This window comes from Pogona vitticeps, chromosome 2 (genome assembly GCF_051106095.1).
Source record: "Pogona vitticeps strain Pit_001003342236 chromosome 2, PviZW2.1, whole genome shotgun sequence".
NCBI classification, from domain to species: Eukaryota; Metazoa; Chordata; class Lepidosauria; order Squamata; family Agamidae; genus Pogona; species Pogona vitticeps.
This window is the reverse complement of record NC_135784.1, coordinates 63,888,298-63,916,167: the sequence shown is the minus strand read 5'-3', so window position 1 is coordinate 63,916,167 and position 27,870 is coordinate 63,888,298. Positions and strand designations below refer to the sequence as shown.

The window sequence follows — 27,870 nt, the reverse complement described above, 5'->3', positions numbered from 1 at the left end:
TTTGTTCTTGTTAAGTTTATTGGCATGTTTCTTTACAGAAGAGTCCTGCCTACGTACTAGAATGTAGACCTCTGGGGGAAAAACAGTCGAAGTGCTCCATTTAAGAAAGCTACAAATGCAAGAACAAGGAAAATAGGGCAGAACAGAGTTGCCAAGTTTCCATTTCAGGAAATCCAGGCTAGTGACAGTAAGAAAGTGAAAGGAAAAGAGAGATGTTTACTATCAAGAATGAGTATTACAACCCAGATGGAGCTTGTGCTGCAAGAGTCAGCATGTTAGATTCTGCTTTATATTTGCAGAGTTAATCATGAAAGGGGCAAAAGGCAAACAAAGTGATCATTCTGAAAGCTGTATTTAATTGTTGAAATCCAATAATCCAGTGTGCAAGGTTATGCAAATCATCCTTTGAAAAAATTTAGCTACAAAGAAGCCAGACAATATTTTTTCCAGGAGATGAAGCTTTTTGGCTCTTAAATCAATAAAAATGTTTACATAATTCTTGCTTCTACTGTACAGAATACTGCCTCTATCTGGACCTGTGCTGCTAGCACACTGCATTCCACAAGTGTCCTGCTCACTGCCTAAACAACCTGTGTTTCAGTACTTAAACATGTAATTCAAGAATTTTACACTAATTTATACATTTTAATTGGTTGCATATATTAACATGTACTATAAGATTTTTCCTAAAGAAGCCATTACATAATACGTGGATACTGTAAAAAGATCTGATTAGTTAAAAGTAACAAGCATTAACAGATACATACAAAACTCAACCTAGTTTGACCAAGTGCTGAGCTTGCAATGAACTATGAATCAGCCTTTCCAGTCGCCGCCTTCACAGGGGGAACACAAGACAAAGGTAAATTGTTACAGATTAACTGTACACAGTTTCTTTCCATTGAACACCTGGAAGTAGCTTAAGTTCCGAACATAAAAGAGAGTTTCCTTTTCTTTTCTTTTTTTACATTAGAGGAGAAAGGTCTGCTACCATGAAATAATGCGATGGGATGTAGGGACATTGATGGAGTTGTGTAGAGGAATGAATGGGCTTACAAGTTGTTCATGGTAAATAGGTGATTTTGGCCGCTGAAAATGGGATCTTGTTTCTTTTTACACAGGAGAGGGGCCATGTGTATTTGAAGGCCTAGGTGTGATATCTGTTTGTGAAGGACTGTGCTAACCCCTCCAGCCCCACCTCAGCAGCTGCAGCTCTCAGCAGAGGCCTTTGCTCGGTCGTTCTTGTCTAATTTGATAGGTTCAGGAAATTCATTGTAAAGCTCCACTTCAGTTTCCTATCAAGAAAGAAAAGAAGAAGTAGTCACCAATCACAGTTCAGCCCTTTGCTTAAGTAAATGGACTTCCACTTGAGGCAGCCAGGAGTAGAGAGGGTATGGGGCAATTGCAACACTCCCAATTTGCAACAGCTGCCTCTCAATTTCAGATGCTTTGAAGAAGCAAGGCAGAGCCTTTCATAGTTTAGAGGGAACTAAATCAGGACTGTAGTTTGTTTTTAAAAGACATGTAAAGGCCATTTGACCATGCCATGGACTGGAGAACAAGTAGTTTTTTTCCAGAGGGAAAAGCGCTAGTGCCTGTGGGCAAGTGTATTCAACCCCCCACTTTGCCTTGGAAAACTAGCTTTCATAATGTTCCAATATCCTGCTTAACTGGAAAAATATCAGTTTGTGGAAAGGTATCAGTTCTGCAATCAACCATCACCAGGGTTAATCTTCCATGTGCAATTATGATTGGGCAACCACAAGAGGGCAGTAGGCCAAACTCATACCTGTTTAAGTGCATTTCGTGCAATTGTTTGGAAAGCTTGTTCCACATTAATGGCCTCCTTGGCACTGGTTTCAAAGTAAGGGATATTGTTTTTGCTGTAGCACCAGGCCTGTGCTCGTTTTGTAGTAACCTGAAACAGAAACAAGATCTATGTAACCATGTTCCATAAGAGTCAAGTGAGCTTAGCTTACATGTAAGCACCAAACCACTTTTTACTAACTGTCCAGAAGCAGAGCCATTATTATACCTCAAATCAACAACAAGACTCTTTGAATTGTAAAGCTGGAAGGACCCCGATGTATTATCAAGCCCAGCTGCTGTCAAGGAGGTGCAATGGGAAATTGAACTCCCAAACTCTGGTTCTGCAGACAGATGCCTAAACTACTGGGCTATCCAACAGTCACAGAGCTCCATAATTCTTAATTTCCAGGAATGTTTGTAGATGAGGCATTTGTTCCCAAGGAGATGCTGTGCCATTTCCATTCCCTAGAACAGCATATGGTTCTACAGATAATTCAATTTAATGTGCTTAAGAATCGCAGGCTAAAAATATTACTGTTGTAACTCAAACTCATCCGCTAATGAAGAATTCAGATTGGCTCATTTTTAAAGAGTTTCTATAGTTCAAAAGAATCTCCATACACTTACTTGTCTGTTTTCTAAATCAATCTTGTTTCCCAGCACAACAAAAGGAAAATTCTCCGGATCCCGTGGACTGGCTTGAATAAGGAACTCATCTCGCCAGCTGTCAAGGGTTTTAAATGTGTTGGGAGCTGTTACATCGAATACCAGCACACAGCAGTCTGCTCCTCTGTAGAAAGCAACTCCCAAGGACTGAAACCGCTCCTGCCCTGCTGTATCCCATATCTGCAGATAATACAGGGGAGCATAGTAATTCTAAGAGTGTTTTAAGCATTCAGAGCAAAAGAATACAGCTAACCTAACTTCCTCATTGCCATGAATCTACCACTGCAAGGATGCTCTAGGTCTAGGCAATGAATGCAGACGGAACCAGAGTTGTTGCCAAAAGTCACAGGCATACAACTCTCAAAGCAAGTGGCTGGCTTCAGGTGAGGCCTGAGAAGCAGATCTGTACTCCCACTGCCCAACTTCGGCAAAGCCTCATGCAGATATTTTCACGGTGAAGTGTGAGATAAGGCAGTACACAGATTCCCATACCTAAAAAGTGCCCTCTGTTTTTCCTTCTATCTTAAAGGCCACATGATGAGATGCTAAACAGCTCAGATAATGCTACCACTACTTCATTTGATCAAGAGCTCACAATGATTAAAGTAGTACTTGTAGCTCTGGCAACTTCATTTAATGTTGTCTGACTACAACTTGGAAAAGGATCTTTCTTTGACAAGGACGGTAGAAGAGGGAAGTCATGTTTTGGATGCGAGAAGGAGAACAAGCCTTTCCTTCTCCATGTGCACTTGGAATCAGGAGGAAGTTGTTGAAGACCTTCATGCTGCTTTTACTGAATCTAAATCCTAGCACAAGACATGTACACATCCTTTAGATCACTGGTTCTTAACCTTGGGTTACTCAGGAATTTTGGACTGCAACTCCCAGAAGCCTTCACCACCAACTGTGCTAGCTGGGGTTTCTGGGAGTTGCAGTTCAAAAACATCCAAGTAACAAAGGTTAAGAACCACTGCTTTAGATAAAGGATGGTAAAGTGTATGCCTCTTCAACTATTACTGGACTACATCTCCTTCGAGAATTAGTCAGTATAGCTGTATGACAGCCTTTCAAATATTTGAAAAGTGCTATTGTATTACCCCTCAGTCTTCTTTTCTCAAGGCTAAACATGCCCAATTCTTTCAGCCTTTCCTCATAGGCTTGGTTTCTAGCCCCCAACCATCCCTGTCGCCCTCCTCTGAACTTGTTCCAATTTGTTAGCATCCTTCTTGAAGTGTGATGTCCAGAACTGGACATAGTACTCAAGGTGAGGCCTAACCAGTGTTGAACAAAGGGGGACTAGCACCTTGCGGGATTTGGAAACTATACTTTGATTAATGCGGCCTAAAACAGCATTAGCCTTTTTTGTAGCCACATCACACTGTTGGCTCATATTTAGCTTGTGATCTACGACAAATGCAGGATCTATATAGTATCTTTCACCCACCCAGAGTAGCGCTGTGACACTAATGGGAGAGGGATACAAATTGAATAAATAAATAAATACAGAATGAATGAATGAATGAATGAATCTTACTATAGAAGACTCTTTTTTTCCTCCTTGGAGATGCCTCTAGCTACACATACAGTAAATGGGTGAAGCTTTTTCTATAATGCTGGTTTGCCTTCAATTGCTGCTGGAGGTAGCAGCAAACGGCCTCATCAAGAAGACATCACAATGAAATAAAAGGTGAATCTTAATACTTGAATAGTCTATTTTTTTACTAAAAAAGTGCCAGAAAGTGGCACTTGAGGACACTGGAGTAAAATTTAATGAAAATATAATTAAAACATGAGCACAGACTAAAACACATAAATCAAAGGAAACAACAGCTCCTTTCAACTATAACCCAAGTACTCTGAAGGAAAAATGAAGGCAGGTATAAATATCTAAGGCAAGAACAAAAGCGTGATTCTTTGTATGATGTACACAATTTTCTTACCTGCATGGTGACTAGCCTATCATCCACCATCACCTCTTTTGTCAGGAAGTCTGCTCCTATTGTAGCTTTATACTGGTTGCTGAATTTCTTGTTCACATACTGGTTCATAAGAGAGGTCTTCCCTACCCTAAGTAAAAAAAAGGAAGAACATAGGTCTTGAGAACAGCTAGACAAGTCAGACACTACATTTAGTCTAGGCCTATAGCTCCCTATGCAATGCACAGGCTTTTATGCATTAAATTCTGATGGCTTTTCAATCCCTACTGGTAAGTGAACATTTACACTATAAACAACATTCTTCCTTTCACCTCATGCTTTTGGGTTCACGCTGTTAGGAAAGGCCGAACTGATGACAGGGACAAGTTAACCCAGAGCAAGTCATATTGAAAAGTTATAAGAGTTCTCAAGTAAATCAAGAGCTCTGAGAGATGTATCTAAGAGATACATGGCTGAATACACAGTATTTCATTTTGAAAAGGTGAGGAATCCACAACCTCTGCAAAATATAAGATAGGCAACATGCCAACCTAGTTGCCCTTCACACATGTAGATTTAATATTTTGTAGTACAGCCTCTATAAAATTATTGGACTATAGTTGATATTGTCAGTCTATTTAGATACTGAAATAAGAGTCCATAATCCATGTGTAGCCCAAACATTTATTAAACTATACAACTGCTCTCTGCAATTTAATATTTTACAACCATGGAAGGAACTCAGCAACAGAATAGCTTTGGTGTCCACTTACATCCTTTGAGCTATGGGATCTTATGTCCATTACTCTTGGAAACAGAGCCTTATTTGTCATGCTATTCTGTCTCATTGTGGCTTCTGCCAGGGACACATGAAACTAATAGATTCAGGAAGGCTCAATGCCTCTTCATTCACAGATGAAGTGAGCCTAGTTTAAATGAACAAATATTGCTATTAGATACACCAATTCACAACTGTGATTTCTGCAGCAAATGTATTTTGCAGAGATGTACTACAAGACCACTAGATCACCACTCAAAAGCGTGGACTACATGACATCAGACTTCAATATGAGGAACAGAATTATGAGTAAGATTACATTCCAGGCAGCAGACAAATTACTATGCTTCCTATCAACTGCAGTTGTGAGTACAGTTGTGCTATAAGAAATTATTAAGATTGAGGCAGTTATTTTGCAACTTGAACAGCACAGCCTGTTCTACTGTTTTAATGCCCAAAGCATTAGCTTCAAGAACTGGGAAGTTTGGGTTAAACAACTTTTCTACTGTACATTTGCTCTGTCTCTCCCAAAAGCAACAATTTATTCACTCATTGCGCCATATGTACATGTAGCCATTCAGAACTGCCTAGTCAGCACATGACAGGCAGGATGTCTTGACAAGTTGGTCACTACAAAATGCTATAGATGAGGAACAGGTCATCTGAAATTTGTACGAGTTTTGGGATTTATTCTGCAGTTAAGAAACATAGGCTGAAATCCTGTTGCATAAGTTACGCCACATAAGGCTGACGTCAGCAGCAGTAGCAATTTTTCAGAAAGAAAACATTTTTTAATCCCCACACTCCCCCAGCCCAAATGTCCCATGGCTCCTGCATAATCACTTTCATTGATGTGAAGGCATGGGGGGGGCAACACTGGACATGAGACAAATGTCTTTGATTGCAGATAATCACTGTCACCAGTAAACTCATCCTGATAATAGCAATTTTTGGTAATTAAAGATTACCTATTCCCTGGCCTCCAACAGCTTCCCAGCAATGAAAGTGAACATACGGCAGCCTCAGGACCTTTGGAATTGGAAACATTTAATGCCTGAAATATCACTACTGTTGCAATCATTAGCTTTATTCTGCATAAAGTAGGGCAATGGGATTTTAATGATAGCCTTAGCATATCCCAACTGCTCTGCAATGTTTTAAAAAGTGTGCTCATACAATCTGTGTAACTGGAGGCCAGACATAATTCAGCACCTACAGGCCACCTCCCTCCATGGTGCAAGTGTTTGTGGTTTTTTTTAACATGGTGCTTGGATTTGTTTCAACCCCTCCACAAGTTTTAAACACAAGTAAAACAGGTAGGTCCCCTGTCCTCAAAAGGCCTACAACAACCCCATATGCAAGCATTGCAAGTAAAAAAACTACATAAGGACCATTAACCATCATTACTACTTGATACAGTGCAAACATCACTGTCTGCTGGCACTACTTACCCTGAGTCTCCAAGGATGATGACTTTGAGCAATACTTTCTTTCTAGAAGTCATTGTTCGGGATTTCGGATGAAAGGTTCAAGTGCACTTACTGGACAAAAGAGAAATTACAGTGTAAAAGCTAAATTTTGCACTTTGACTACTCAGACATTTCAGACAACAGAAAAGCTGATTATATAATATGACTGCAAATTAATGTAGCAGACACTGCCTTCTCAAAGTACATGCCTGTTCAATCCACAGAATGGACCCAGCCCTACAGACAGAAGTCTAGAGACCCCACTTGGCTAGGGTGGCTCTTCCAACTCCAGGTAATGTTCATCTCAAACCATAGGAAAACTATGAGAAAGAAAAAACTCTAACAATCATTATAAAGGGCAAGATCAGAGTCATTTTAGTATGAGAAACACTGCCAGCTTTAAAAAGGAATTCAGTGAGTATGAACTGCCTCTCTTATCGTCAGCCCTGCCTTTAGAAGCAGCTTTTCTCAGTTTCGTAGTAAACATTACCTGCCTAAAACCAAAGAAGAACCATAATCATTTGTGTGGTGCTAACCTATGCTATGACACTATAGAAGTAGTACTTATCAGTCTTCAGAGTAAATCATACTCCTCTTCCTATACATAAAGTATGCAATAACAGTAATGTGCTGTTCAGTTAATTTTGGCTTATAACTATCTTTTTCGGAGTTTCCTACGCAGAGCATACTCAAAAGCGGGTTACTATTCCCTTCTTCTGGGGGCATCCTGGGACTGTGCAGGTTGCTCAAGGTCACACAGGATAGCTCTTCTCTTGGGAGGCATAGTGGGGAATTGAACTCCCAACCTCTGGCTCTGCAGCTAGGGAGACAGCTAGGTCAATAAGCTATCCAGCCAGCTAAATGATGCATTACTGACCAGAATCTCTATTTGTCAGGTTTATATGTAACAAGGTCTTGTTTTCATTTAAAAGCCCTCATTAAGAGTTTTGGCACAAGTTTAGAATGAAGTCTGGGTGCTCCAATGGCTAGATTGAGGGGGAATAAAGCCCACCATAAATCAGATATATGTTACAGGCCACATTCGTAAGTATAGTAATGTATCAAGAGATTAAATGGCATTGTGCCCCACTGCTTTTTTTGAAAGCATTAATGCAATAACTTTGTAATAAAATAGTTCAAACATTTCAAGTGCTGAAGACTATACTAAGCAGCATGCCTCTTACTCACTATTCACAACAGCACTGCCTCTGAGCCAACTACCGGTAGCTTAGCAGAAGCTATACAAAGACAAGTGACATATAGGATCTTCTACTTATCTGAAATAGAGTGCTGTGAAAATGAATGCCTAAAAATGTACAGTATTTTGGGTTCTTTAAATAAAAGCATTTCCCATTAGGAAAAGAACAAAAAGCACTATGTGCTCTCCAGGAGTGAACACCGGTGAAGAAGGATCAGCTTTGTTATTGCCCCTTGTTCAAATCTTCTCCTTTCCTACAATACTATTTCAGACATAAGGCAGCTAAAGGCACAAACTCTGTGACAGAAGCTCATACCTGAACTGTTAGGAACATCTCACTTCAAATGTTTATATATAAAGAAAAGAGCTTCTGAGAAAGAGATGTGTTTAAAGAATAAATATTTCTCATGGTAACATCCTCTCACTGTACACCAAGCATACTAACATTACGGTTTATTCAACAGCTTTTTGATTGCATCACAGATGTTCATTTTAATGGCAGCTTCAGGTATTGCCCATTTCCCTTGCAACTGAGTTTAACATGGCCTTTGGATAAAAAGGTAAATGTATATATTAGCCAGCTGCTTATTACTGAATTTTAACAGCTGGTGTGGCTCACCCAAGGCAAGAATGAATGCTACCATTAGGCAATATTTCTGACACTAAGAGTCACTTGTGGTTATCCAACATACGCCTATGTGGAATAAACAGAATAGTCACCTGAGTAGAAGTATATGCCCTGTGCTACCCTGTTTCTCCTAAAATAAGACCTAACCTGAAAATAAGCCCTAGTATGATTTTTCAGGATGCTCGTAATATAAGCCCTACCCCAAAAATAGGCCCCAGTTAAGTGAAACCCTGCCCTCCACCACTGTGCAGCAACCAGAAGACGACGACAGGACTGCATTTGAATAATTGTATATTGTTGTGCATGAAAAAATAGAACATCCCCTGAAAATAAGCCCTAATGCTTTTTTTTGGGGGGGGGGGAGCAAAAAATAATATAAGACCCTGTCTTATTTTCAGGGAGACAGGGTATGTATAGCCTTGGCCACTGCTCTAATAATTCAAGTAATTCTACCACAGCATGACTAAGCATTCTTGAAAGCTCAAAGGGATCACATGTTTTGTAGACATCATCCACAGAGCAAAGGATTTCTTACTGACAAGCCAGGGCAGCTCTGAGTTCATTCTCTAGGTCATTTATACACAGCTTTCAACTACTAGAACCATAACATTTTGGGATCAAACATAACTATTTTAAGCATATTGCAATACTGTACATATTATATTACTATATACTGTATATTATATTACAATAAGCATAAATTACAGATAAAGCCAGATTTGTAAATTCTAGTCATAATTTACATTTAGGCCAACAAAGGTTTCAATTTCTAACACAGAACTGTTCAGAATTATCTCCACTGCAGCCTGTGATAGTACATGTAATAGTAATGACTCATCACAAAATTTTTTTACAGATAAACCAAGCACTTTAAGGGACATGTGTCTTTTGTAGCATTTAGGACACAGTACATTTAGGCTTTAAATTGTGCCTTCGGTATGTCTGCCACTCTTTGGTTTGCTGGCAGATACCACCACTGGAAGAGTGCTATAGACTTGCATCATGTTTATCACTTCAGTGGTTCAGCTCTCAGTACTAAGTGGAATGCCAGACATTTCCCTCTCAAATAAAGGATGGGTGGTCTGTGGCCCTCTAAGCACTAAAACTTCCATCATCCTTTATCACTGGTTATCTCAGCTGCGCTTAGTGAAAGGCCAACAGCTAGAGTATCATAGGATTCTCACAGAGCAATACTTTTCTCCTTAGGGTTTCACAAGGGGAGGGGTGCTCCACAGGAAGAGGAAACCATCTCTTCCTAGATATACATGTCATCAACAAAAATCACCCAGCTGGATCCTGGCCTGTATCTGCAACAGCAACATTTCACCATACTTTTCCAGAGGTTTTTTTTTTTTTTTTTGGTAAACTATCAATTACTATCGCTGTTTATTAGAGATAAAATAGGAAGAGCACCTTAAGGGTTTTTTAAAATGCTATTTTTGGTCTCTGATAGATACAACCTAAAATCTTTTCAGGCTGCACAGAAAGGAGCTGCTAGGTCCCACTTTATAACAAACCAACCTCATCACTTTGTAGAATAATAGCTTTGAAATCATCATGAATGCACAGATCACTGTCTATTCAGGACACCTGCTGCTACAACAACACCCTTGATGGGTGCCCATCAAGTTGCTACTTCAAACCTCTAATGAAAGAGAACTGATTACAGAGCTAGTCTCCTCACCAGACAACTTCCTTAAAGCTAATGTTAAAAATATAGGATCATTATTAGTATTTGTGAGTACCTGACACATACATTTTATCCAGAATATAATAGTACACTACCAAGTTTGGCAAAATCTGAACACGTAACTTGCAGTCTTTGAACCTCAGTTTAATATCCAGTCAGCCTTGTTACTATGTTATAAGTGCTAAAAACCTTGATGTACAAATGCATAAAAACAAACTACACCCCATAATAGTCTGCTATCGTATTTTGTTACTATGAATCTCACAATTTAAAGAAGATTCATGTCTGGCTGAATAAACCTTTCAAACTACATTCTGCCCTTTTTCTCACTTACCTGAAGAGAAGCCCAAGATCTGAGACAAAGTATGAAGGCACCTCACTAACAGTTAATGTGTTCATTATTCTAGAAGTGATTAGGAGCTAGTCAAATGATTAAGATCCCATAGAAAGTTATTCCCATTTTGAAGGAAAATATTTCTGAAAATATCTGTATCCTGCTCCATTTACTGGAAACCTCTATTTTGGACAGTACTGAGGGTTTATTCAGTATTATTGTAATACTGAATAAACCCTCACCCACAACCCTCCATTCCACTCAAAGACATAAAATAAAAACAGCCCCCCAAACCAATAAAACAAACAGGGTGACACAAAATAACAGTGACAGCCCTCATATGGCACAGGGTCGAAGAGTAAACTGAAAGGGAGGATATCCTTAAAGGTTTCCTTTAGAAATGTGATTTTTCAGCTGTTTTTTAAAACTCTGAAGGGAGGAAGTCTGCCGGACCTCCCAGAGGAAGCCATTCCAAAGTTTGGGGGCCACCACTAGTTGAGGCCTTCCTCATTTCTCTCAGCATAGCCACCTGCAACACAGGCTTGGAAAGATTGGGTAAAATGGGTAGCATTTATGTGGGAGAGGTGCTCCAACAGATAACAAGGTGCTAACCTGTTAAGGGCTTTGTATGTTAAAATTAGCACCTTGATCCTGGCCCGGGACACAACAGGCAACCAATGCAGGTGAGCCAGGACTAGGGATCTGCGACTGAAATTTCCCCACTCCAGTAATCAACCTGGCTACCACATTCTGCTGTAGACTCCAGGGCAGTTCCAAGGGAAGAGAGTAGTTAATCCTTGAGAGAGAATCAGCACATGAGCCAACACTGTCAGAGACACCACCACCCTCATCCAGGAAGGATTGCATAATGTGCCAGAGCTGACAAGATGCAGGCATAACCCTGATATTTCAGTGTGAGAGCTGGGTCTAGAGCAGTGGTTCTTAACCTTTGTTACTTGGATGCTTTTGAACTGCAACTCCCAAAAACCCCAGTCAGGACAGCTGGTGGTGAAGGCTTCTGGCAGTTGCAGTCCAAAACTCCTGAGTAACCCAAGGTTAAGAACCAGTGGTCTAGAGGATCACTTCCAAGTAGCATACATGGTCCCTATCACACAATCTATCTATTAGGCACATGGTAAGATGCAACCTGGACTTATAAAATAGCCAGATACTCATGTTCAGTTTAGTTTTCAAACGAAACTAGAAAGAACTTAACTGTATATGTATTACATAAACCATAAATTTTATACATTGGTCTTAGATACAAATGCCTGGGATGTGATATGAAGATGAGACAGCCCTAGAGAAATGAAAACTTCACATGTGCCATGCTAAGTTCACAGGAATACACAAAGTAAACTTTGTATCTTCAAAAGAAGGCTCATGCTGATGCAGCAATGAAAAACCAATTTACAGTGGTGCCTCGCAAGATGATGTTAATTCGTTCCATGAAAATCGCTGTCATACGAAAACATTGGCTTGCAAAATGTGGTTCCCCATTGGAATGCACTGAAATCTATTTAATGCGTTCCAATGGGGGGAAATCGTCGTCTTGTGAAAATCGCCCTTAGGAAATTCGTTTTGCGAAGCGCAGACCCAGCTATCAAAATCACTATCTTGCGAAAAACTGTCCCCCCCCCAAAAAAAACAAAAAACCATCTTGTGAAGCACAGACCAAAACATTGTCTAGCAAAAATCACCCATAGGGAAAACAGTTTTGCAAGGTAATTGTCTAGCAAGGCACCAATGTATTTCTTTTTTACAGTCGACCCTCGACTTACAGATGGCTCGACTTAGAGACTTTTCGAGTTACAGACTTCTCTGGCTGCAAAATTTAGGTTCGACTTGCAGCCAGAGAATTGAGCTACAAACCAGTAAAAAACCAAAATGGAACAAAAACGGCCAGTTACAGGATTAATCGGTTTTCAAAGCATTGTAGGTCAATGGAGACTCGACCTACAGACTTTTCGACCTGCAGCCACCGTTCCAATATGGATTAATTCTGTAAGTAGAGGGTCCACTGTAGTTGTAAGACACCACAAACAATTAAGCTGCATCTCATGATCATTGCTGCCTCAACTTACTAATGTCCCGACTTATGACCATTTCGAGTTGCGACCAGCTCTGGCCGCAAAATTTTGCTTCGACTTGTGGCTGGAGCTTTGCGTTGCGACAGGAAAAAGGCAGGAAAAAAAGGCATGGAATTCAAATTTGCTAACAGCTGGTCGGCGAAGAAGCTGCTTCTTTGTAGCTCTTTCTCCCCAAGGGTTAGAAGGGAGGCTTCGGACTGCCTGGTGCTGCTTTCTGCTCTTGAGTAAGTACATTACAGTGGACCCTTTACTTACGGAATTAATCTGCAGGTCGAAAAGTCTGTAGGTCGAGTCTCCATTGATCTACAATGCATTGAAAACTGATTAATCCGTAACCAGACATTTTTGTTCTGTTTTGGTTTTTTTCTGGTCTGTAAGTCGATTCTCCGGCTGCAAGTAGAACCTAAATTTTGCAGCTGGAGACGTCTGTAACTTGAAAAGTCTGTAAGTTGAGTTGTCTGTAAGTTGAGAGTCCACTGTAATTTGTTTTGCAGGGTGGGGTTGGGGGGGGTTATGTTTCTATGCTGTGATGTTTTTTGTGTTTTGGTTGTTTTTTTCCCGACTCCCATTGCGTTTGGGCTGGCTGTGTATGTGTCTGTTTCCCAGCCCCATGGCGTTCCACAGGGGCTGGCTGTGTGTGTGTGTGTGGGCTGTGTTCTTTCCCCCAGCCCCATCGTGTTCCACTAGGGTTGGCACTGTGTGTGTGATTTTTGAGTGTTTCTCCCCAGCCCCATGGTGTTCTGCTGGGGCTGGCTGTGTTTATTTTATTTTATTTTTTGGTAATTTTTATCCGCCAGAACGGATTATTACGGTTTCAATGTATTCTTATGGGAAATGGTGCTTCAACTTACAACCATTTCGAGTTACGCCCATCTTCTGGAATGGATAATGGTTGCAAGTCGAGGCATCACTGTGGTGCCCACATTAGAGCTGCCAGCTACAGAGCTAAGAAAACCATAATGGCTAAATACCTTGCCATCTGCACTGTGCAGCAATCAATTTTGTTAACACTGCAGTAGTGGCAGATGCTGCACCTATTTTATTGCTTTTCACTATATCTGCATGAGCAATTCTTTCAACAGGTGCTGTCCCTTTTAAAACTGAGGCCAGCTAACTGCCCAAATAGAGGAGTGCATGAAGTCCAGAACACCGTCCAGCTCCATTCTTGGCATATAGGTGCAGTAGCTCAGCCTACACTACACAAATATCTGCCACATGTTGCTAAGCCACAGCAATAAGTAAAGCCCTCTCCATAGAACCCTTGTGTATGTTGACTGACTTATGAGTTGGATAGTGTCAAATATATGAACCTAAAAAGCTTAAAGGTTTTGATTCTGCTGTGCAGATGGGATTAAATGGGCGCAGTGGTTAAAACGCTGTACTGCAGCTAAAACTGTGCTCACGACCTGGGGTTCAAATCCCAGGTAGCCGGCTCAAGGTTGACTCAGCCTTCCATCCTTCCGAGGTCGGTAAAATGAGTACCCAGCTTGCTTGGGGGGGGGGCAATGTGTAGCCTGTATAATTAAAAAAAATGTAAACCGCCCGGAGAGTGCTTGTAGCGCTATGGGGCGGTATCTAAGTCCAATTAATAATAATAATAACAACAACAAACAACAACAACAACAACAACAACTACTACTACTACTACTACTCTAGATGTTTAGAAACATGGTAATACTTGCCCTCTAGTTATTCTACAGAGGGAGCACTGCTCATAGACCTCCAATGTAGGTCTGATAGTTATCACAAAACCTAGTGCAGCACAGTAGACTTGTATTTTAGCTTGGACTGGAGACCAAAACCATCAAGGGATAAGGCAAGACAGTAGTGGTTTAAGGGCAATGAGGTTTTTTTTTTTTTTAACTTTTCTGAAATATTAAGCAAGTTCCTATTGCTGGTTTTTCGTTTCTTTCTGGCAGCATGTCTCCCCCTCCTCCTGGTTGTTCCATCTGGTGTCCATAGGAACAGTACTTGGCTCAAGGCTGAACAGTCAGATTACAGCATCATGTGTGGGCTCAGAGTGCTTAATCACTTGCCCTCCTTCACTGAGAAAAATGCTCCATGTCTGCTTTCTCCTGTCAGAATTAAAATAGCTTTGCTACAACTATCTTCAGAGATCTTATCACAGACTTCATGTAATTCATTGCTCCTTCTAGAAGCTAGTTCCAAGTCTAAACAAATAGCATTTCTATGTGTTGCTAATGCAACTAATTCTAAGCTTGAGTGGTAAGGATATCTTAGTTATGAACATATATTCCTCAAACAAAGCAGCAGAAAGCCCAGTAAAAGCTTCCCAACAACTGGGAATATTAATCAGCAGAGATGGGATGTTCATATTTGTCTCCCAGGGGAGACAAATACGAGTATCACCACCACAGGTGGCTGTGCCCTTTTAAAAAAAAATTTTTATTCCTTTCTAAACATACAAACTTAAAAACATTAACAATCTAACAGAAAATTAACCAAAAAACCCACAAACAAACAAAAACAACAACAGCTAAACATCAATCCTTCCCCTATGGATCAGAGATTTCACCGTTGTCTGGTGATTGGAATATCTTCAAGGGGATTCCGGTGAACACTGGTTTACTATAGACTAATTGGCCCCTTTGACCCTCCTTCCAGAACCAGTCGGGCTTTCACATAATTTGAGAAACATGAAGATCCCTCTTTCAATGGATTTCAGGTTTGATTACTAACAAATCCTTACCCACTTCTTTTTGGTGATGGGACTAAACTAAAGCTAGACAAAACTCTCACTAAGAGACCCTACTTTGCCACTTCATCCTTGTCTTCAGTGATTCCAGAACAACTACTGTACTGTACTAGATATGCTAAAGGTGTTGTCTACTGTTTGCTAACCTTTTGTCCTTTAGTATCAAGCTGGAATCACATCTCAACAAGAGAACATTGAGTGTTAACCAAGGTAGAAAAGCTTGCATAGGCACCATCCTGACCTTCAGCCGTCATGGAACCTTTACAACATTGCTACACAGAAGGACTAGAAAACAATACAGTGGTCCCTCGCAAGACGATTTTAATTCGTTCTGCGAAAATCATTGTCTTGTAAAAAAAATCACCTTGCAAGGTTCCCTATGCATTGGTCTCAAAAAAAAAAAAGTCTTCCGAAGCATCGGTCTCAAAAAATGTCTTGTGAAGCACGGTCATAGAAAAAAAGTCTTGCGAGACACCACTGTAAAGTAGTGCTAAATACAGGTACATATTATTTAATCATTGGAAGGCCTTCCTGCAAACTAGCAGTTCACCAGCTTAAGTCTGAATGAGTTTAACCATGACTATTAAGCAGTCTCACAAAGTTACCAAATAGTAGCTAGATTTTCATTTCATAAAAAGCCTTCCACTATAACTTTAGAAAAGACATAAACAGCACAACATCATCTGTGTAAAGCTAGAAACACCAGAGTTAGAGGAAGAACACCTCATTGTCCTTAAACAAGCCACCTTCAGTTTGGGAAGATGCCAATACAGTCCTTATATGATACAAGGGGGTGCTGACAGGTACTGAGCCTTTCCAGAAAAAAATGAGCTAGGAAGCTATAAATTGCAGGGTGTATTGGCCAATTTGTCTGTATTCAGTGGTGAAAAAATCAACTACAGTGATGCCTCGTTTGACGAGGATAATCCGTTCCAGCAAAATCGCTGTAGAACGAAATTGTCGTCAAGCGAAACCGAAAGTAAAAAACCCACTGGAATGCACTGAAAACCAGTTCAATGGGTTCCAATGGGCGAAATACCTCAGCGTCCAGCGAAGATCCTCCATAGGGTGGCCATTCTCTGGTGCCTGTAAAGCGAAAAAGCCTTCCTAAACACAGCGGGGAGCCATTTTGAAACAGCAGATGGCCATTTTGAAACCTGACAATCAGCTGTTTTGATCGTCGTTAAGTGAAAATCGGTTCCCAAGTCAGGGAACCAATATCATCGAGCGATTTTTTCCTATTAAAACATTGTTTTGCGATCGTTATAGCAATCGCAAAATACTCATCCCTAAGCAATTTCCTCATCTAATGAGGTAATCGTCAAGTGGGGAACCACTGTACCTATGATTTTAACTTATTTTTCAGGTCCAAAGTGAACATGGTAGCACCTCCAGAAAAGTTCAGTGTGGAAGAGCATAGGACCATAATCAAATTCCTGTTTCTCCAAGGGAAAGGTGCAAAGCAGATCCATGATGAAATGTCACAAGCTATGGGTGACATTGGCCCTTCATATGCAACAGTTAAATGTTGGGTTGTCAATTTTAAAATTGCCCATTTCGGTGTTGAAAGTGAGAAACCCAATGGAAGGCCTGCTTCTGTCTCTGTGCCTGCAAATGTGAAAGCCGTCCATGACATGATCATGGAAGACTGCCAAATATCAGCTAAAAATATTGCTATATATCTGAGAATATCACTTGATAGAGTTGGTGCCATTATCCACAACGACTTGGAAATGAGAAAGCTGGCAGCACAGTGGATCCCCAAACTTTTGACAACCGAACAAGAGAGGAAACATGTGGAGTCATCGGTGGCTGTTTTGGAACATTTTGCAAGAAATGAGTCAGATTTCCTGGGCAAACTGGTAACTGGTGATGAGACATGGATCTACTGTTATGATCCTGAGACAAAGGAACAGTCTAAGGAATGGCAGCACAGTGGTTTCCCCAGGCCAAATAAGTTCCGAGTGCAAAGGTTGGTTCAGAAGCAAACGGCAACAGTTTTTGGGGATAAGAAGGGAGTTCTGCTGGTGGTCTACCTCCAACAGGGTTCAATCATCAATGCAAAATATTACTGTGCTTTATTGACGAAGTTGAAGCAAAACATCAAGGAAAAACATTGAAGAAAGCTCTCCAAAGGTGTCATCCTGTTGCATGACAACGCCTCGTCACACACTGCAGGTGAAACAATGGCAAAACTGACGTCCTTGGGCTTTCAAGTGATGCCCCAATCCACCCTATTCTCCCGACCTGGCTCCTTATGACGAATATCTGTTCCCCAAACTCAAAAAACACCTAAAGGGACAAAGATTTGGGAGTGTTCTGGAGGCAATTAATGCTGCAAATGAGTGGTTACACCAGCAGCCGGAAGAATTTTATTTGCAGGGATTTAAAATGCTGCAGGACAGATGTTGCAAGTGCACTGACTTCCTGGGGGAATATGTAGAATAGTGTGGCAGTTACAGCTTCCTAGCTCAATGTTTTTCTGGGAAAGGCTCAATACTTATCAGCACCCCCTCGTACAAAAATGCTTGGCATGTCAACAAAAGGGACTTGGCTAGGCAAAGCTGGGGAGGAAGGAACCCAGCACCATTTCTACAACTCCAGCCTCCTTCCTTTCTGAAACTGTGGGTAGTTCTGCCACCACCCCCTTTCTATAAAAGGAACAAATGACCCCCATCCAAAAAAAAATCTCAGGTAGTTTTGACCAAGAGCGGTAAGACATGATAGACTTAGATTGAACCAAGTTAGCTCTGCATTTCCCAGAACAAGAGGACAGTTTTAAAAAGAGTAAACCTTATTAAAAACGGAAAGGAACAGAACATTGTCTAGGAAGATTGAAGAGTAAAATACCTCAGACTGTTCCCACCTCTTAGACAAGGCAAAAGCTTGGTGAAAGACTATCTGAAAACATCTATCTTTAATCCTACTACAGTGGTGCCTTGCTTTATGACTGCCCCGCATTACAACGAATCCGCTTAATGACGATCTTTTTCGATGGTCTAAATGGGGGAATTTCGCTTTGCGATGATCAGTTCCCTGCTTTGGGAACCGATTCTTCGCAAAACGACGTTTTTTTAACAGTTGATCGCCGGTTTCAAAATGGCCATCGGGTAATTAAAATGGCTCCCCACCAGATTACTCGCTATACAGGCAGCGAAAATGGCCGCTGTATGGAGGATCTTCGCTGGACAGTGAGTTTTTACCCCATTGGAACGCACTGAACGGGTTTCAATGCGTTTCAATGGGGTTTTTTATTTTGCTTTATGATGTTTTCGCTTAACAGTGATTTTCTTGGAACGGATTATCATTAAGTGTAGTTTCTAACTGCCTCAGGTCTAGCTGATCTCAGGTCTATCTTTACTTACTTAGATGCAAATTTCCTCTATGTTACATCTTCCCCATGTTTTCAAAAATAGGAAAGCAGCCCACTCCACCCCCTTTCTAGCTGCTGTCTTTCCTCCTCACGATTTGGCCAAGCAATACTTCAAAGAGGGCTTTTGTACGCAACAGGACAGATCTATCTGCATCGCAAGAGACAGGCATGCTGCCCCGACTTCCTTGCAGTAAAATGTGGTTTACAGTCCTTCTTAAAAGATATTTGAAATGTGTATTTGCCATTCGTTGGCCAACTTCTCCTCAACATGTGAATTTAATTATATTTTTGATGCTTCAGTTTCTATGGGGTCGTGGGGTTCCATCCCATCTATTTACAGACTTATTGTACAGTGGTGCCCCGTATAGCGAGGTTAATCCGTTCCGGATTAACCTTCGCTATACGAAAACATCGCTGTGCGGGGCAGGAAAACCTATTGGAACGCATTAAACTTAGTTTAATGCGTTCCAATAAGTGTGTAAGCTTACCCCCTCCAGCAATGTTTTCGCTCCGGCGGCCGCGGATGGCCCGAAATGCCCCCCCGCAGCGTTTTCGCGACCTCCCTAAGCAAGGGGAGGGCGCGAAAACGCTGATAGGGGCCATTTCGGGTCATGCGGCGGCCACTTTGGAGCCGCCGACCAGCTGTTCGGCGGCTCCAAAATGGCCGCCGGAGCCCCAATCGTCGCAAAGCGAGTGCGGCGATTGGGGCTGATCCGTATAGCGATCCCCAAAAGGGGATCGCTATACGGATTTTTCGTTAAACGGTGCACTCGTTAAGCGAGGCACCACTGTATTTCCGTTTAGACTTGCTTTATCTTGGCAGTGGGACTCAAGGTCTTCTTCCATTTTCAAGTATTTTTTGTTGTTTAGACTTTTAGTCGTGTCCGACTCTTCGTGACCCCATGGATCAGAGTACACCAGGCCCTCCTGTCTTCCACTGCCTCCCAGAGTTGGGTCAAATTCATGTTGGTCGCTTCGATGAAACTGTCCAACCATCTCATCCTCTGTCATCCCCTTCTCCTCTTTCCCTCACACTTTCCCAACATCAGGGCCTTTTTCAGCGAGTCCTCTACTCATGAGATGGCCAAAGTATTGAAGCCTTGACTTCAGGATCTGTCCTTCCAGTGAGCACTCAGGGTTGATTTCCTTTAGAATGGATAGGTTTCTTCTCCTTGCAGTCCATTGGACTCTCAAGAGTCTCCTCCAGCACCACATTTCAAAAGCATCCATTCTTCTGCGCTCAGCTTTCTTTATGGTCCAGCTCTCGCTTCCATAAATTACTACAGGAAAAACCATAGCTTTGACTATGCGGACTTTTGTTGGCAAGGTGATGTCTCTGCTTTTTAAGATGCTGTCGAAGTTTGTCATTACTTTCCTCCCAAGAAGCAGGTGTCTTTTAATTTCGTGGCTGCTGTCACCATCTGCAGTGATCATGGAGCCCAAGAAAGTAAAATCTGTCACTGCCTCCATATCTTCCCTTTTATTTGCCATGAGGTGATGGGACCAGTGGCCATGATCTTAGTTTTTTTATGTTGAGCTTCAGACTATTTTTTGTGCTCTCCTCTTTCACCCTCATTAAGAGGTTAATTCCTCCTCACTTTCTGCTATCAGCAATCCTCTGGCCACTGCCGGGTTTTCCGAACTTGCTGGCATATTGAGTGTAGCAACAACAATAATTTTAAATAGTTCAACTATTTCAAGTATTAGGTAAATCCAAATTAGTATTTTCTTCGGATAGTACAGTCAATCACTGCAGCAATACTGCCTGCCCCCTCACAGATTTCACAAAATTCAGCAATTTTTACATGTTCTTTGACATCATCTTACAGAAACCTCTAGAAAATTCTGTTAACAGAATTCTCTTGCAATGATTAATCTTCCTAGAAATAGGAGCTGTCTTTTGTCAATTAATTCCTAATCAGGTTGGTAGGCTTGATGAGATTTATTGCTACCACTCACAGCCATATATGCTCAATTATTATGGATAAGCCACTTTTACAAAGGAGAACCCTTAAACAGCAGCAGTGACATCATCCAGACCAGCCTAGTTCCGGGCAGATTGTTTCAAGCACAGCTGCTGCCTGCTCTACATCATCGTTGCTAAGAAAGCTCAGCAGCAGATGCGCTTACAGCACGATGTGCCCAGATAGATAACCACTAATAGGATGCTCCATTAAGTACCTGCCTGGGGGAGTTCATCATAGAACAAATCTGTTACTCTATGTAGTCAATTACTGACCACCACCTAACTAATGCATCAACCCAGTTTGGTTATAACAGTTTGCTTTTGCTTCTCCTTGCAACCTGCTCTGCAGTTTTACCAGTTAAAGCAGCAGTCTTTGAATCAATCCTCAACACACCAAATCTAGTCATAAAAACAAAACAAAAACAAACAGAGAAAAATTCCTGTTTAGGCATGTTGCCTGAATCCATGAAAGTCTAAACGGGTCTTAAGGGAAGAAGCATATATGTAAGCCCACTCCCCCAACATCTCCATCCCACCCAGTATAGACATCTCTCTGATCTTCCCATGATTAATGTGAAAGCCAAATACAGAGCCTATAAGTGTACTCAGCTTACTCTGTTTACAATGCTCCAGTGATTGGAGTGGGTCTCTGACAGACCAGTCTGAAGAAATGAACTTATCCACAAAAGCTCACATCAAAATACAGCACCTAGTTTTTAAGGTGCCACCACATTTTTGTCTTCTTTTTGTTTTTGCCTGACATGCAAGCAAAACTAACAGTTACCTCTTCTATGTTGTGAGCCGCCCAGAGCAGATGTGCAGGAGTGTTAGAGGAGAGTGTGCCGTCACCTGAAAAAAAGAGGGCTACAGATGCACCTGGAGGGGATCTGCGTGTGGTGGAAAGTAAAGAGGGAGAAAACACGGGAGTGAGAGTGCGAGCGCTAGAAGGCGGGAAGTTTGAAGTGAGTCTGGTGGAGGAGGGAGCGAATGTGATAGGTCAAGAGCAGGGGCTGTCAGTTTGGGAAGAAGATATAAGAGAAAGTGGGGAGCGACATTACGAGGTAGAGCTAGAGTTGTGGAAGAGAAAAAAGGAGCTGGAGAAATTTAGGCCATATGAAAGGGTTAAGACGCAAGAGCTGTTGAAAGATTTTCCCCACCTGCGTGTGGGAGGGTTGCCGCTGGAGTGGTTTGTGGTGGTGTTTCCGAAAAACCAAGGACGTGGACGAAAGGTGATCCGTCCAGACAAGAGACACAACACCCCACCCCTTGAAGGCGACTGGGCAAGGCACCCATGTTGTGGGACCATCTGTGCAGTGAAGAGTGCCTCCCTGAGGAGCCCGAACGACGCCGAGAGGTTTGGTCCTGCACCCCTCTAGTTTCCGTTGGCAAGAGAACCACCTCAGAAATGGACAGTTTCGGCTTGTTGCCAGAACTAAGTTTGTTGGAACCTTTTGTTGAGAATGTTGAACCGCTGGATTTTAATAAAACAGAAGCTGTTAAGAGTTAAGACGACGACTCCACTTCTCATTCCTGATTTAGAGGAAGGACCCTCACCCCCTGCCTGTGAACCCATTCACAGTAGACTATGTCTAGATGGGCGGCATATAAATGCAATAAATATATAAATAAATAAATTCTAAAAGTGATACAGTGGGGGGCTCCCCATCACAGGAGCAAACTCCCTTGCAGACGTTTACATTAAATACATGAAGGACTTGCTGACTCCTTCATGGGGCAGAGCTCCTACAGCTTACTTGTGAAAGAAACAGGCTGTAGAATCTCATGGTGAAAAAATACGTAAGTAAGGCTTACTTTCAAGTTTAATATGCCTCAAATTGCTCAGTGTAGCATTCTGACTTGAGGATGCAGTTGTGCACATACTTGAAGTAAATAGCACGGTATTACATCTGGGTAAACATACACAGGATACTTTTATATAAGCTATCTTAGGAAGATTTTTAGGCTAGAATGCATACAATTACGAGGGGTGACATACATCTGATCTGTACATTTTCATATGCAAGTTAGAAACTACATCTCACATTAAATGTGTTAAAATACATTTGCCTCAAAAATATTAGGTACATTTTATCTTATTTGAAAATCTTGATCACTCTTGCTTCTATATTTCTGGAAAATAAACATTACTACTTTAATGTTTTCTTTTCCACTTTTATACATCAGACATTTCGTACTGTTGTGTACAGTGCTCGCTTTAACATCCTGTGCTACAGTAAATCTAAAAACTCTTAGCAGTTTCAAAAAGTAAAGAGGAGATGTAAGTGTAAAAAGAGATTAGACAAATTTAGGGAGAATATAATACAGTATAAAACATGCTGAGTTATAAGGGCAGAAACGAAAAAAATGAAATGTACTCTAAACAGGACATTAACATCCTAGCTTGGTATGAAAGGGTTGTAAAAATGTTTGTAGGAAATACCAGTAGACACATAAAAGAAAACTCACTTAACCAGCCTAATTAACAAGCTTAGAATGCTCAAGCAAAACAAACAGGTTTTGACCTGCCACTGCACAAGTAAACCTCCACAAGAGAGACGTTCCATAAAGGCACCAAAGAGAAGGCTATATGAACAAACATACAGAGATGATCTTAAATTATCAAGAGGTTTGAGAGACATCCCTATAGATATTTTAATCCCAAACAGGATTTTAAAGATGAACACCATCATCTCAAACTGGTCTTGAAGCCAAATAGGCAGCCAGCACAAGTTTTAGAACAACTGTAATATGACTTAGCTTGGCTAAACTGGTTAAAGTCAAACTATGCAGATTGACCCAGTCCAGGAACAGTCACAACTGGTAAACTAGATGAAGCTTGTCCTTGTCAAGGCCCGAGTATCTCAAATGACAGAAATGAATATGAATACCGTCAAACTATATACTGTACCTGCAGGTCAAGGTGAATGCAAGCCTGCTAGAACAAGTTGGACATTCATCTCATTCACAGGAATGACTATCCACAGTGCTCCCATCATGCCATAATTTAAATTCATTTTTCTGTCTCTCAGCTGGACTCTAGTCCAGCACCTCCACAACCTCATTCAAAACAAAGGAAGGCTAAGCATTATCAGGTCAGGTTATCCTACTATACATCATAATTTAGTAAACAGGGACTGCTGGTAAAGCTTATTTGCATGTGTTTCTTTCTAGCAATTGAGGTCAATTATTTCTATCAATCTTTTTAGAACCCTCAAACACTGATCCCTGAACTGTGCTCTGCTAATTTGATATTAATTTGGAGTAATTCTGCAGTAGTCAGCTTTGTTAATAATGATGTTCAACTCTATTACAGGCAGGCCACCAGCAAAAACATTCCAGCATTCAAGTTCAGGACATAAGTTTAGTCCTAAGGTTAGACAGTCATAAGGCCTCCCACATATTAAATTAATATTCATATTAAATTGTTGATTTTGAAGCTACTAGAAACTGTAGCTCTGATATTCTTCCAGAATGACACAAGAGCAGCCACACTCATGGACAAGATTACGGCAGTGGCTGGGAAATGGATAATGGGGCAAAATTCATATAGGATCCGTTTGTAGATATAATTAACCCTAGATAAACAGGGCTTAGCTGTGAAGCTAACAGAAAAATGATACAGCTTTATGATTGTCAGATTTGAAACTGGTGTCCAATTTTGAGATGCATAGTAATAATAATAATCATGTGCCATCAAGTCAATTCTAGCTTATGGTGACCCTTGATGCATAAAGGAAAAGACTGATGAAAGTACTGATTTGTATTGTGGAAGAAATAGTAGATATTCCAGGAAAGAATACAGAAGGCTAGGACGCAGTTGGTGGTGCCATATAACATACATGTGGAGAAACTGTCTTATGGAGCCTGAAAAATGACATATCATTACAACTTAAGACACGTGTGTATATTTCTTTAAATACATTCAAATAAGTGCTTGGAACATTACTTTTTAGAAGAACAAATATAACTGTGTGCATGAGATTCGGGGTATCATCCAACTATTGCCCAGTTAAATGTCCCCAAGCATGTTATTGTATTAATTCTTCTTACATACAACATTTTATATCATGACATAAATATAGTCACTGTAATGGAGACTTCTGTTTCTACTGTTTTGCATGGAAGAAGCCAGAGCATGTTTTGTATAGCATTCTCACTTAAAATGTTTGCATTCTGATTAGAAGTCAAGTTTAGCAAGACTCTTTAGCTACTTAACAATAAAGGAGGGTATAAGACAAGCAAATGAATAGCAGTGAATGGACAGAGTATCATAAAAAAAGGAAAGTGGGTCATGTAAAGAGCAGATACGGCACTTTCAACTACATACATAGTTGTCAGCTTTTACTTTGCCTGTCACTGACCTGTTGCCCACAATCTAACTTTAAAAGCCAACACATAAGACTTCAATGTAGAACAACGCATGCTATTCTACTGACACTTTTGTTCAGCATACCAACCCGGAAAGATGAAGTGGGTTTGTTGCATTTTTCCTCTTTCTTCCTTCTTTTGAGGAAGACAAGATGGAACATTCATAAATATTATAAGCAAGGATGACCTAAAACACCTTTCTACTCCTGAGACCCTAAATATAGGCATTCACTACGGGATTTATATTATTAATAACACTGCAAACTATATAGAAACAAATTTATTTAGGGTACAGGTTGCATTCTATTACTGTACGTCTTCACAAACATGCTTATGAGCACCATAACCAGGTATGTAACAAATGTTTCTCAGAGAAAGCAACTGCTACAGAATCCACACATTTCTGAACACAGCACTACTTCTGTAGTGAAAGTGAGAGGTTGTATTGCTAATTCCCTCTAGATATATTTGGTCCTGTCACCTACAAAAATCATAGTTAACCATCCATGAACGAAATCATGTGCCTAATCAGCTGCTGCAATCACAAGGAAAGACAGCATGCTACTTTTTCCCAACAGAGGGCACAACTTAGAACAGAAAGCATATCTAGACTCCACCTACTGCAAGTCAAGTTCTGCTCACTAACAGCTGGAGCAGAAATAAATGCACACATTTTGAGAATCTATACACCCTGCAGGAGACATACAGAACATTTGAGGAATAGCCTGCATGCAGAAAAGCCTGACCACTGAAATGAACTAAGCTAACCACATTTTACATTTGCTTTCCTACATAATTAAAATTTCCTTACCCTCTTCCACAAGCTATTTGGTTGCCACTTATCAAAAATTCAGGTACTGTATAATCAGCCCATTTTTCATCCTGTCATGTTGATTTGCAGTAATCAATATGCTTCCATGTTATTATACTATGCTTAAATACTAGTATACTGGAATAGAAAAAACCTCAATTGTTTTCTCACTCACTCAACATAAGGTATAATCAGTTCTCTCCAAGGACATCAATGAGTCATGGCTTAAAGGCCACTAGTAGCCTTGGAACTGTCTGCAGTTTGATCAGTCTAACAAGTTCCAGGAAAAGTCCTTGTAGACAACACTTTAGGAGGGGATCACAATTGTTTGCCATCTGCAATTTAATCAGCGACCTCATGCTTATCCAGCAAGATAATATAAAGTTGAGTACCTACTGGTTTACTAGTCATGTCTCCTTTCAGAACACGGCAACTCTTACCCACCCTTGTACATGGTGAAATAATTCCACACAGCCTACTCACCACCATAAGCATTGTCCAGCAATACACTCCTTAATAACTTACTTGAAGCAATTCCTATTTACTTACTCAGATGTCCTCCAGCTTTGTCCAGTGGCGCAACTCCCTAACTATTGAGTTTAGGATTACAGCATCAAGCCACTAAGAAAAACATTGCCCACTACTGTACATTCATCTTTCCTGCAACTATTTACACAAGGAGGGGGCAAAATAAGAGAGAAGATCCTCAGTAGGTGGTTCAAATTCAGACTACAGAAATAAATATAACACAAAGACAACGCATTCTAATACTAAGGCTAGCAAAGCACATAACCAAGAACTCTAGGACTAGAGGCGTCCTGGTGTCTTTCAGGAACGGGTCAGCTACAGGAACGGCACAGGAGTTATTGTTCCGCCAGCAAAAGCGGAGAAGAAAGACTTAAGGGAGGCTCGCACTCATCTGCTCCCCAACTTTCCCCTCTTTCACAGATTCAGCAGGGAAAACACCAAGTGCTATAAAACGACTCACAAAATACGCGAACCCGCAGGCGCTAGGCTTCATATCCCACATTTCTTTGTTCCGAAAAGCCAAGGCGGGGGCGGGGGAGGAAAGAGGAAGAAGGCCAAGGACTGCTGTCGACCGTTTGACACACAGCAATCCCCAACCCCTAACCCCCCCGCCCGGGAAGCCATCCTTCAGCAGCCATCTCGCTTCCAAGGCGGCCCCGCAGGGAACTACCCCTCCCGCCGGCCTCGAAGAAACACCAGAGCAGGGCGGGGCCCGGCCGGGCCCTCTCTCCTTCCTCAGCCAAGACGGCTGCCGAGAAAAGGCAAGACCAGGAAGGGAAACGGTCTCTTAGACGGCGTTAACCGAGCCGCGCCCTCCTCGCCCGCCGTTCCTGCTTTCCCTGGGCCTCAAAACCGACGCCGGGCCTGGTGACTTACGAGCCCCTAGGTACCCACTCCTCAAAAACACGGCCAACCGCAACTCGCCTACCTCACTCACCGTATCCAAGAAGGCCCGCCCTCGGCTGCTATGTTGACTCTTTCCCGACTCGGCCAGCACCTCCTCTCCTCTCCCTTCGGCTCCGCTTTAATGGGGCCAAACACCCTCCCCGTTTACACTTCCGCCTCTTGTTCGCCCCCTTCCGATCACGAGACCCGCCCGGCGTGTTGACGCGCCGACGGGAGGGGCTTCAAGCCGGACGAGGTTTTTGGTTACGCTCTAGCTGCAAGTGGCATCTCTATGGTCCTTGTCTGGCCTGTTTGTCCGTCGTTGCCTCGTTGTCTCACATGACTCTCAGATGTGGTCGGGGCAAAGCCACCGGGCTGATTGGTGTGGTGGCTAGCTCGTCCTCCTATGGAAAGCTCAATGGGAGCAAGTCGTCCCGCCCTCCATTCCCGGATAGGTTGCAGCGCAAACAACAAAGAGCGTTGTCTGTGTCGGCAAAAGCCTCGCGAGGATTGTTGCGGACGCGTGAGTTACTCGCGGGGCTTCAGGTCAGTTAAAATCAAAGTCGCAGGATCGCTACCGCGCGCGCAGCTGATTCAACTGATTACTAAGCCTCTTCGAAGAGAGTGAACTGGCTTCCGTGTAAA

General features: G+C 41.6%; 1 protein-coding gene across 2 annotated transcripts; it reads right to left on the bottom strand.

Moving 5' to 3' along the window:
- On the bottom strand, positions 1-27,565 carry RAB7A (RAB7A, member RAS oncogene family). 2 transcript variants are annotated; one of them, XM_020798069.3, is made up of 6 exons: positions 27,278-27,565; positions 6,621-6,710; positions 4,416-4,542; positions 2,437-2,655; positions 1,790-1,918; positions 1-1,295 (listed from the first exon to the last, which is right to left on the bottom strand). In XM_020798069.3, exons 2-6 carry the CDS (start codon positions 6,671-6,673, stop codon positions 1,200-1,202), a joined length of 624 nt encoding a protein of 207 aa, XP_020653728.1. In that variant the 5' UTR covers positions 6,674-6,710; positions 27,278-27,565; the 3' UTR covers positions 1-1,199. The 2 variants fall into 2 exon arrangements, with proteins under 2 accessions (XP_020653728.1, XP_020653729.1); XM_020798070.3 differs by having other exon boundaries at positions 27,269-27,435.
- Between the last annotated feature and the right edge of the window lie 305 nt (positions 27,566-27,870).

Coding starts and splice junctions, on each gene's coding strand:
- RAB7A (XM_020798069.3), bottom strand. CDS start 6,673: ATGACTTCTAGAAAGAAAGTATTGCTCAAAGTCATCATCCTTGGAGAC. Junction 2,656..4,415: donor ATAGGCTAGTCACCATGCAG/GTAAGAAAATTG, acceptor TATTATCTGCAG/ATATGGGATACAGCAGGGCA. Junction 1,919..2,436: donor TTGATTTAGAAAACAGACAA/GTAAGTGTATGG, acceptor TTTCTGTTTCAG/GTTACTACAAAACGAGCACA.